At 42.8% G+C, this 12,400-nt stretch overlaps 1 protein-coding gene across 1 annotated transcript; it reads right to left on the minus strand.

Annotated features, from left to right (window-relative positions):
* Nucleotides 1–432: 432 nt before the first annotated feature.
* On the minus strand, nucleotides 433–8,195 carry LOC123427900 (starch synthase 3, chloroplastic/amyloplastic-like). Its single transcript, XM_045112038.1, has 16 exons — nucleotides 8,068–8,195; nucleotides 7,557–7,620; nucleotides 5,754–7,460; nucleotides 5,254–5,468; nucleotides 4,848–5,118; nucleotides 4,216–4,391; nucleotides 4,028–4,135; nucleotides 3,366–3,475; nucleotides 2,714–2,816; nucleotides 2,324–2,494; nucleotides 2,090–2,218; nucleotides 1,789–1,971; nucleotides 1,534–1,665; nucleotides 1,338–1,449; nucleotides 1,126–1,249; nucleotides 433–1,011 (listed from the first exon to the last, which is right to left on the minus strand). The coding sequence occupies exons 1-16, from the start codon at nucleotides 8,158–8,160 to the stop codon at nucleotides 879–881; spliced, it is 3,831 nt and encodes a 1,276-aa protein (XP_044967973.1). The 5' UTR covers nucleotides 8,161–8,195; the 3' UTR covers nucleotides 433–878.
* Between the last annotated feature and the right edge of the window lie 4,205 nt (nucleotides 8,196–12,400).

Genomic DNA, 12,400 nt, shown 5'->3' on the forward strand with positions numbered 1-12,400 from the left:
TATTTTGCTGGCTTTTAGAATAAGCTTAAATAAGCTGCCCCTACCCCGCTTATTTTAAAAGTCCAACCAAAATTATTTTTTAGAAGCCTATTTATTAAGACTTGATTAATTGGCTTTTAAAAAAGCTAACAAAAGAACTGACCCTTAGTCACTTCCCTAATCGGCACCGAAAGCAAATAAAATCAAACCAAAGCAAGCGAAATTCTAGCCGTAGAACACCATGGCACCACCAATGCCTGCTTTGCGCATGAGAAGTGGTCAATGGAACCGCCGCTCATCTCCGATGGAAACTCCCGAAGCCACGGACGCACGTCGCACAGTGGACACAGAGGGTACACAGGAGGGACACCAATAAGGGCTCGTCGAAGAGGACCACTCAATCGTCGCTAATGGCGCGGCGCATGCAGCAGAATAAGAACCATAGAGCTGGGCTACACCATTTGATATGCACTTTGTTATTTAGACGAGGCAGAAAATCAAACTACACTGAGCGTGGGCCGGCCCTAAGAATCTAGCAAACAGCTTACAAAATATGTACATCTGAAGAACTACAGAACCGTAAAATGGGAACATATTTGCATCGGTACATGTTGCAAAAAACTGAAGACTCTCGCTGGAACAAACTTTCCCGTGTGCCACATTTGTCGTGTGCGTGCGCGTTGCATGCTGCAATATCATGATCAATGGATGAAGTAAACAGCTCACATTTCAGCCTCTCGCAGAGGGACGCAGAAGCCCTATACTTCTCCTCAGAGCCCATTTGACGGAAGAATGGCTTTCCGGATAACGGCATATACAGTGAGGCATTGGCATGTCGCGAAACCTGGCAAACACACTCCCTGAACTTCATTTGTTACTCTCCCCGCCAGCTCAAAGTTTCAGTTCTTGCGCGCGGAATGGTACAGTTCCATGTAGTCCAGAGCAGGCCGATTCCAGGACCAATCCTGCTCCATGACCCGCTTGCAGAGGGAGTGGAACCAGCCGCGGGCGTCGTACCATGTCGTGATCGCCCTGAAATGGAGCGGTGGACAGGTGGCATAATTACGCACTGTGTGCCGTTACAGTGCATGCAACTCTGACAGGTTGTATTTTTTTTTCGAAAGAGGGCTGGCGGTTTATACTTGCCTGTCAAGAGCATAATCTACGCCATTGCTGTCAGCTCCTTCGAAGCTGAATCCGTTTGGCTCAAGGCCTTGTTCACGGGCCCGATCCTTATCATCGTCCACATCAAAAACCGTGTCATAAAGGCCTGCACACAATGCATAGCATATCTTTTACTGACCACTGGCGCTGCAATACAACACAATGTCATGAAGATCTCAAGATATTACACGTACCTCCAGTTTTCCGAACAATTGGGATGGATCCATACCGCATAGCAGTAAGTTGTGTTAAACCGCAAGGTTCGAAAATGGAAGGCACAAGAATGAAGTCGGCACCAGCATATATCTACAACAGGACCATGAATTTTATTTAGTACAGATAATCCAGTTGTCATATATGGGGCTACTGGAAAGAGGACCTGAGACTTACTAAATGTGATAGTGGCTCATCATAAGTTAAACAAAGCTTCACGCGACCATCAAATTCACCGTGAAGTTTACTAGCTAAGTTGCTAAAGTCACCTTGTATGCGATGATCTGGAGCTGAGCCTAGTAAAACCACCTGTTGAAGAAAGACGATATACTTTAATTTTGACAAGTTGGCAAAGGTTAAATGCCAAGAAAGAACACATAACAAGCGTGCAATTAAACATAGGGGGTGTTATCTATAAGCTTAAGACAAAACCTGTCCATTGCGTTCAAGAGTTCGATAAATTGCATGTTTGATAAGGTGAATTCCCTTCTGGGCTGTAAGCCGACTGATGATTCCGACTAGAGGGGAATCAGTTTGATGTAAGCCAAGCTTCTCCTGTAATGCCCTTTTTGCAGAACTCTTACCCTCAACAACATTCTCAGAAGTATAATGGACCTGAAAAGGTGAAAAGGTTGAGCTGACAATATCCACGACAGTACTAAGACATACCTCTCACATTAAGTCCAAGCAGATGGTAAATGCATGGCTATATAATCGATGATGATCAGTGTACCGGGATGAAGTTGTCATTATAGGGATCCCAAATATCAGAATCAATTCCATTACGAATGCCATGGAATTTGAAATAATGAGGAGCAATAGAACCATGCCCAGACACTTCCTTTGAATATGTGTATGAAACCTGCAAAGGGTGGCCAAAATAGCATAAGAAGACAAGAAATACAATTAAACCATATGCTGAATGATCTGCTTTATCACAGGGATAAAGCAAAACACAGAAACTCACAGTTGTAGCCTTATCACAATGTGCCATTGCTTTGCCGATGTGATGTACTCCAAATTCAAGATTGTGGATGGTAAATACAACCCGACCATTTGGCAGCCCATTATGAACATAATGTTGCTTGTACAGCCAAGCAACTGGAGCACTTGACCAATCATGACAGTGTATGATATCCTGTTAGGATGACAACACTTGAGCAATATGAAAAGTCCAGGGGGGCAGGGGGGGGGGGGGGAATAAAAGCAAGAATGTAACAGCATGGAATGGCTTGATGATGTACTTGCAAAGTCTAACAAACAGATTAGCTAAAATGCCATAGGAGAAGACCTATATAACAAATATAACCCCCAATACTGTGATAGGTAATGATATGGGACATTGTTTTGTACTTACTGGAGAAGAGCCACTCTGGAGAAGAAACTCCAGGGCAGAATGACAAAAGAAGCCAAATCTACTTTCATCGTTCCTTCCATAGACACATCCAACCCAAAACATCCTGCAACAAGAAATGTCAAAACAATTCCCAGATTTACGGTTCATATTGATGAAATTTCATTCAATTACTAACAGAAATGAATATGTATGTTTTGCCTGAAGCGTCTGCACATCTCGTTTATCTGTGTACTAGCATTGCAACTTGCAACAATTTAGTTCTGAACGAAGTTAAAAACAACAAGAACTTAAACGAAGATGGATGCCAACTCTATAGCCATGCTCAACTCACTGGAATAACCAGACAACAAAGAGAAGAATATCAATACAAGACAATAACTAAGGTGTGAGTAAACGAAGCAATCAAATAACCTAACAAAAAATGGAAGCTCTTCATCTCATAGTTAGCATGACAAGCATGCATTTTGCTGTAAAATCTATCTGGTATCCATCAGGCATCAGGTCTTAAAATGTAAGGACAGAGCTTAACATGAGGTCAAACACGGGATACTCATGATAAAAGAAGGATCCATCAACAAAGTAGAATATGAAATATGAACAAAATAACAACTGTAGATAGTATATATAGGTCAAATATGGAGCATACGCATACCCATTCTGCGGTTCCAAGAAATAAACAGAGATGCCTTCAACCTTTCCAAACCATACTTTTATCTCTGTACCACCCCAAGTAAAACTTTGACGGCAATGTAAATCCTTCACCTGCAACAAAAGAAAGGCAGCTTAATAATGAAACATAACTTTACTGACAAACACCACTCCTACCTACCTCGCAAGCACATAAAACACTGAACAAAGACGAAAATTGTACTCCCTCCGTTAGTTTTTATAAGGCGTTTTAGACAGCTGGTTTTGAACTGTTTAGTACACTGTCTGATTAAAACGTCTTGTATAAGTGAACAGAGGGAGTAGTAAACTAAAAGTGCTACAGGTAAATATACAGCAAACAAAGAAAAATACATTGTGTTTTGACGAGAGGTACTTCGGTGCTCTATTCGGATATGACAGTGCAAATTTTAAAGCATGTTGGGATTTGCAACCACCAATTAAGTTACTAACAGTTGCTTATATATCTAGACAAATCAGTTTGTGGAAAATCTTTGAGACTCCAAAATCTCTAGTACAATTATGAAAAGGAAATACACACATAGTGCCACGGTATAATTGTGTGCTATTATACTAGCATAACTTAGTAACAGGGCCACTATAAGACCCAAAAAAAGACACCAGGATAAAGTGCAATGTACAACTTACATTGCTTAGGTTTAAACAGTCATACTTTGGAAAAACAACCTCAACCTTGTGGCCTAAATCTTGAATAGCTCGTGAAAGACTAGTAACAACGTCGCCCAGGCCCCCAACCTGTGACAGCATTGCATTGGTCATTGTTGAGCATGTCATCATTCTGTGTACCAAAAGAAGATGGTAAGAAGTACGTTTACCTTTGCAATAGGAGCCATTTCTACTGCAATGTGCACAATATGCATAGGTGGTTCCTTTGCCATGGAATCAGACACAGGAATATGATAGTCCATCCCATCCCGGTTGTCATACATCCCACCTTCTTCCGACTCAGAGAAAACAAAGTCCATCATATATGCATCCAAAGGAACCCTGACTGGGAAATGGACAGAACAGTTAAAAGAGATGCAAAAGGAGAAAAATACATGATAATACAAAATTATTTACATGTTAATTGAAAGCGGGGATTGAACTACTATCACAAATGCTGGAACATTATGATAGTCCAAAAACAAGTTGTGAAAAGAAGCAGCACTGAGTTCCACACAAATTTGATAAGTTGGAAGAGGCTCTGTTTTACTTTTATCAGGATCTGCATCTGTATAAGATTTTTTTCTGGTAAATGAGGAGCAAGTAGTAGTTTGAGCTCTTCTTGCATAAGTGTAGAGAGATTTATAGGAGCATATCAGTTATAAACGTACGAATAATCACCACATAATACGAACCCAGCAAGCAGCTTTGGTAGAAAATATTCTGGAGGATGGATCCAATGGTACTTGATTGTGTACTGATAAAACGCTTCAAAGAAATGGTCACTGACAAGGATCCACACCTGTAGCTTGTAAGTGTGAACCATTTTCTGCATTCACCATCTTTTGCGGTGGCAAAGGACCACTTGGATGAGTCCAACGGTTAAAGGAACATCTGAACCAAACTTCTGGACTTCCATTCAGCACTGTGTTAGAAGGATTGTATAGAACATCAACTGTCATTCCTGCACGTACTTCAAGTGGCTCAGTATACACAATGTGTTTCTGTGAGAGAAGAAACTCTCTCATAGTCTTCTCCTTCATCTCAGCTTTCATCCTTGCAGTTATCTCAGCCTATGGAAACCAAACAAAAGGTAAATACCACAATATCTTCTGTCAAAAGATCCTCCCTTTTTTTGTTTAATAAGTAGTCCAGTACAAATAGGTATAATGATCCTACATGATATGCATTGACTTTCTTATACTAACCTTTCTCCGACCAGCATCCTCCTTCTCTTTTCTTTCTCGCTGAAGCCTTTCAAATATCCTATGTTCTTCTTTCACCCAAAACAAGTCCTCGGATATGCTCTTTGAAACAGCAGCATGGAAATCTCGCTTCCCATTGTTATCATACTTCCTTGCGTTCCCAGGTGGTCCATCAGCAAAAACCCAGTCCAACACCAATGCGCTTTCAGGTAAAGTAACTATACAGGGAGTAAGTCAAGTGTAAGCTATATGTATAATAAACAAAAAGGGCAAGTAAAGAAACACATGAAACTAGATCTTCAAACTCATTCACGAGAAAATATGTATTTTAGGAAAGAAACATCACTATGTAATTTGGAGAGATAAACAATGCCCAAGTTACCATGCTTCTTTTATGTCGATGCCATGATAAAATGGCCGTGTTCGGATATACGTACCCTAATTCCTAAGAGATAATTCCCGCAAAAAAAATCCTAAGAGATGAAATGTGTGACTTAACATACCATTTGCATACCACCAGTCACCATCCTGTTCGTCAGATTTGACTAGCCTCTCAACAATAGAGGGCCCATCAGTCCAGTTATTGTAACTCCCATGCAACCAAATCTCATTTTTATGCTTTAGTGGTCCCGAGCTTCGATTATAGTATAATCTGACCCTATCCCCTCCTTTGTATGTGTTAGGCTCTATATACCATAGATTATTGGCATATCTGCTGGCTAAACCCAACACATGCTGCAAGTTATTCCTCGTCATCTCGACCTCAGCCTTTGCTTGTGCCCTATCAGCCTCCATTGCGGCCCTTTCTTCCTCCTTCCGGCGCTCCTCCTCGGCTTGTCTTTCTCTTTCAGCTTCTTCTGCAGCAAGCCTTTCAAGTTCCCTCTGCTTTTCTTCAAGCAAGAAGTCCTCAAATGAGTGTTCATCAATGTCACTTTCTATATGCAGGACGAAATCATTATAACTATTATTTTCATAGACGGTGTCACCATTAAAGAACACAAAGTCTAATCTGTATGCCTGCTTGGGTATGTATAGCTTACAACACCACCAATCCCCTGATAATTCACTTTTATGCAATCTTTCAGTGAAATGGTTCCATCTCCAACCATTGAATGCCCCTTTGATAAGAATATCAGGCTCACTTGCTAAGGCAGACATGCTACGATTTAAGTAAAGATCAATAACTGAATCAGCTTTCACCAATTCAGGAAAAACAAAACACTTATTCCCAATCGAATAATTTCCATCTGCAAGCTCTTCAAGCCTTCGCTTTAGCGCTTGAAGATCAACATCCTTCCGTACATATTCTTGCATCTCTGGTTCATGCTGTTCTTCGTCCTCTGTTATCTTCAGTTCATCGCCATCAACCAAAGGCTGTTGATTGGCATTTTTACTTGCCTCAACGCCATCTCCTGATATAGAATGTTTTCTCGCCACGAAATTCTTGCTGGATATCTCCTCCACTGCTGCTTCAGTGATTTCCTGTTTGCTGGTGGTTTGTTTTGTTGGATCTTCTCTGGTAACACCAACACCTGACAGGCCTTGTTCAGGAACGTCAACGGCTGATATGTCTTGCTCATTGGGACTAATTACCGATTTATCTTGGTCATGAACACCAATAATCGATTGGTCCTGTTCTTGAGTGCTCGCACCCACCAGTGCATTTATTCTGGCACGGTACCCCTCAAGTTCCCTGTCAATTGACTCGGAATCCATAGAGGTGGAAGCCAATGATGATGACTGCTTCTGGTCAGCCTCTTCTTCAGTCTCAGACTCATCCACTACCTCCAATGCCACGCTGCCAGAAACATTTCCTGAGAAGTCCACCACAGATGATTCATCTCCGATAATTGTCTGCTCTGTTGCTTCATTAACTGACTCAACATCCATGGATGTGGAAGACAATGCAGGAGGCTGATTTTGGTCAGCCTCTTCTTCAGTCTCGGCCACACCTTCCAGCCCCGCGCTGCTAGAAACATTTCCTGCAAATTCCACCCCAGATTCTTCTTCCGCGGTACTTGCCTGCTCTGTTGCGTCACCACTGAGCGTCCCGTTGCTTCTGCCAAGATCACCGTCTTCATCAGCGCTGCCATGTTCAATCTTCTTGGTGGAGGTCCAAGAATCGGCAGAAGGTCTTGGAGCATATCCTCTAGAGGCAGTGCCCTTGGGCTTAGGAGCTGACGATCTCCTCGGATTCCTCTTAGGATAATCTGAATAATGCAAATGTTATGAGAACATGAGCTATGCGGCATGGCCAGAGTATTCAGACACCGACTTGCAAGTTGTAACAAAGTCGATCTTCGAACCTGAACTTGCCACCATGCATCGAACGAGCCTGCTTCTCGTAAACCTGCTGCACTTTACGATAGACTGGGGGGAAATCGTGGAAGGAAAACTGTAAATAAGGATCCATTTGTGTGTATGTAATGATAGAGTAATAGCACACTATTTTACTGAACTAGTAATTCGTCGGACTCATGGCCTAGTACGTATGAGGAGATTCGTACCCCCGCAGCCTTATCCAGTACGAAATTCAAAACCCGGTGTGCCAGGATTAACAACTTTTTCCAATGATTTACAACTAGCAAAATCAGGCCGAACCAATAATAGCTTCATAGAAGAGCAAAACTATGACAAGGCCCACTCCAGATGCGCAGACACGAGTACGTACACGCAACACCCCGATATTCGGCCAAATGAAACGAAGTCTGTAGCAGAAATAACAGGCAATGGCGAGAAAACTTCTCGGGCCCAATCGAAATTACGGAGGGGGGAGGGGAATGGGGGGCAGAGCCAGAAACTGCAGAGAAGGCGGACCTGCGCGAGGCCGGGGACGGCGGCGGCGCGCACGAGGAGCAGCGGGCGGCTCCGGGAGCAGAGCGGGGTCTGCGCCCGGAGAGCCATCTCCATTGGCCAGGGAAAATCAAAACCCCACGGCACCCCCTCCCTCCCCTCCCTCCCCTCGTCGGTGCTGCGGGAAGCTGACCGGCCCCCCTTTCCTCCTTCCTTTTTCCTGGCCTCTGAAATCTCGCGTCGGAATGTACTGGCTGGCTGGCTGTCTGTGTGTGTGTACCAATGCGCCCTCCCTCCCTCCCTCCCTCCCTGGCGTCGATCGAAAGTGATAGTGTGCTTTCCCGTGTGTGCGCTTTCTGTGTGGCCAAAAACTAAGCAGCCTCGTAAGTATTATTTCCGTGCGGGAAATGTGTGGACCGACGGACGGGGGGGTGGTTCTCGGATCGGCTGCGCGCGGCCGTCCCCACACGACCTCGGTGGGCCCGGACCTTGTGGTGTGGACGGCTCTTGTTTCTCGAGCAAGGCAACGTGGTCCACGGATGGATGGATCGTGTAGCTTCTGTACCTGCCTGCTCAAACTCTGGAACATTTGGTGTGATTGTGAAACTCTTCTTCTTTTATTTTTGCCTGGGAAATCTTTTCCAAGGATGCACGAGGGCCGCATGTGAAGAAGGCCTCGCCAAAATGACCCGTCCTCTTGACTCAGCCGGCGGCGTCTAAAAGCTTTGTTAATGGCGAAACCGAAACCCCTTTACTCCACCGATCTAGCCTAGGCATCACTCACTGCTTTAAGGACCGGCAATGAACCAGGCATGTGGTCTCCACCGTGCAAACCCATGCTTCTGTGCAACCAGGCACATGGATACACATACGGGCCGGCACGCAGGACCGTCGACCGAGCACTAAACCGTGTACTAATAATTACCAGGCCGCGTACTGTGATGCTACTGATCCGTTCTGCCTACAGTGGTCTGTAACATGTGAAGAAAGGGAAACGTGTCTGATGACTCACCTTTGTTCTCATCTCGCAGCCTATGGCCCGCCCGTGATCCGCGCGCAGGAGCGGTGGCCGATTAATCCATTGCGCCTGCAGATCTCGCTTAGTTAACTCATTGGCCTTATCCTCTCTGGTTATTAATAGCAAATTGTAAGTACTACAGTAGTACGTACTTCTACCGAAGGGCTGCATGCAAAGTGAACTTGAGGAAAACATCGCGCCACACAGCCTAGCTCACCGGTAACAATGTACTGTACTACTTTTGAGACCGTTGATACAGATATGGGGCAGAAAAAAGGCAGACTAAAAGAGATGGTTGTGAGTAGACGGAACAGGCATCCTACATTGAGAGATGCAGTCAATGTTGAGTTGTTGAAGCGATTCTCATTTCCGCATCAACTGCAGGACGCATTCAGTTCAGCGCTAATTATTTGCGACCAATCTGTCTATCACTGGTAGATTCTCACTGGATGGTGCCAAGGGGAAGGGGGGGGGTGCAGGATGATCTCATCCCAGCGCAAGGTCCTGCCCATGCATGTAAAGTGGATTTTAAGTTAGAGTACAGGGCATCATAAACTTGAAAGTCAAATACTTCGCCTCACAACATCACCAAAGCTTACATGTACAATGGTGGCATATTAATACAGATGTTTCATGACAAAAGATAGCTTGAGGCATCTATATTGACTTTTTCTCTTCAACGCAAACTATCATTAATGAGCATCATCAAAGAATAGAAAATAAAGACTCTAATACACATGCATCTTTACTTTCCACTCAACTTTTTCAGCTTTTTACACCGGACCATACTTTTTCTCTTCAAGCAACCGTCTCCTACCGATCCTACATGGCATACGAGGCATCACCCTAAAGCTATGCATTGGCCATGCCCTCATCAGTAACAATGTACTTTCCTGAGACCAGTGATGCTGTGAAAAGGATGGACCAAAACAACTGCAACTACAACAAAAGAAAAGGTACATCTGATTGCTCCTCAAAAAAAAAATCTGTAAAGAGATCAAAAACGTCTTCCAAGGGCGAAAGCAGTGCATAGACAAGAAACACGTGAAGTGATAACAGAAATTACAAGTACACACTGAAAAACATTGAATGTTTACTATGCAGGGCATAAAGGAATCATTATGGAAGAACAAACCGAGTCAATACTGACATGGATTGCTGATGCGGCTCTCATTTCAGGCCAACTCTAGAACGCATTTAGTTCAGCATTAGCTATTTCCAATAGAGCTAGTTCAGTACCCCTAACACCCATAAATTTGCAGCAAGAATTATTTGGATGAGAAATTTTATACCCCTGATGAGTATAACAGCAGTTTGCTGCTTAGTGTATATTTTTTCCTCTATTGTTAGATACAGAGTGCAAAATCTATTTGATATACCAAACAAAGCCTGGGCCATGAAAATTCTTTCAGAACATGCAAGTTTAGCTGTATAGGATTGCAGGGTAATAAGAAGACTGATTAATAGGACGAAAATTTGATGAGATGAGATAAGCAAATAAATGGAGGTGGGGCCCCCTTCCCAGGTGACCAATTGCAATTCCAAAACTAAACGCGAATTACATGTGGACTTATCAAGCATATCTTAGGCCTTCATTATTTAGCAGACATGCTAACAAGAAAATCATGATAAATTCGGATTTAAGTGATGATCATGGCGGAAAAAAACACAGAGCAGTCAAGTGGCACAATGGAGCAAGCACAAAATGGCTAAGTTAGGATGCCAAAGTATTTATGAAGTACACTCCAAGTAAAATAAATGCATGAAAATAACAGTACAGTATTCTAACAAGGAACCATGAATTCAGCATGAACAATATGCTTGAGAAGAATTCAAGGGCATAACTGTATATGTGGTCCACAAGTATTATCACCATAAATTCTCAAGTCAGTTTCATGACATCCCTGTTCTAACATTTTTAAGAAGGTATATGAAAACTAATACTTCAAATTTGTTGATATTCTCATATTGCAGATATTACTGTTGAAGTGTATATGTGGATTGCACTAGCCCTTTCCATCAATTCGGACTTTTGGTTGCGTTGGCTAGTGCATAAAGCTTAACATGGTAACGGAGCTAAGGTCTTGAGTTCAAGTCCCCGTCGCTCTTTTCCGGTTGCACGTGTTGACTTGTGTTTCCAGTCACACGTGAGAGGGGCGTTACAGTATATGTGGATTGCACTAGCCCTTTTCATTAGTTAAGCTTAACATGGTATCATGGCCTAAGGTCTTGAGTTCAAGTCCTGGCTTTCGCAGTTTATTCAAAAATTGTTGCCCACGTGTTGACTTTCCGCGTCACACGTGAGACGGGGTGTTGAAGTGTATATGTGGATTGCCTAGCCCTTTTCATCAGTTCGGACTTTTGGTTGCATTGGCTAGTGCATGAAGCTTAACAATTACTTCCAAGAATTGTTCTCACAACATCATCAGTGCCACTCAATAGTATGTGGTATAGACTACCAGCAGCCCACCTTAAGGGGGGGGGGAGTAACAGAAATTAGATAGGCATGAAGCAGTTCATACCAGAGAAATGCTTGGAATTCACTAGGTTTGCAACTCAAGGAAAATTCTCTTAGGAGCGATGCCAATAATCCAAGACCAAACTACTAGTTGGGCTGCCAACAACAAGCAGCAAGCATCATGTAATTCAAAAGGACTAGTATGACAGGTAAATGGACACATGATTCAGAACATGCATAAATTTCTGGATATCTATGTCAGCCAAAATAAGCAGTAATGGAACAGTAAAACCAATTAAATGATAGCTCAACATGGTATAATTTAAACTTGTTGGACGCTAGTTTTAGTCAACTATAAACTGAATAGGATGCATAAATAAACATAAAAATAGGATTATTCCTTATTGGCCAGTGTTAGCAATGAAATGAAGTTGTCCTGTCCAAACGAAAATGAATAAAGGAACTACAACAGCCGGTCTGATATGAAACATGCCCCAACACAATATTAAAATGCCATCAAGGATAAGAGTGATGGGGATATAGGAAAACCACAACACGTAATCCAGCATGATTAGCAAGTGGCACATTAGTCAGCTTTGTTTGGATCAAGCATGATAGCTTTTAATGATGATTGCAATTGAAGATGCTAGAAGCTGAGCAAACATGCCTAAATGAAATGTACATCTATTACAGAAAAAGAAGATAAAACAGTGCAATAATGTCACATATCAGAAATTATTGGGCAATTAAGAAGATGCCGAATCCAGCAACATAAGGAATATAAGACATATCGTTTCTTAACCAATACTGTCGGGCATGAACTGTTGAATTTAGCATAAGCCAGAATAGGCTGTGCTACTGAACTGCCAACGATAAGATCC

Source organism: Hordeum vulgare, chromosome 2H (assembly GCF_904849725.1).
Source record: "Hordeum vulgare subsp. vulgare chromosome 2H, MorexV3_pseudomolecules_assembly, whole genome shotgun sequence".
In the NCBI taxonomy this organism is placed as follows: Eukaryota; Viridiplantae; Streptophyta; class Magnoliopsida; order Poales; family Poaceae; genus Hordeum; species Hordeum vulgare.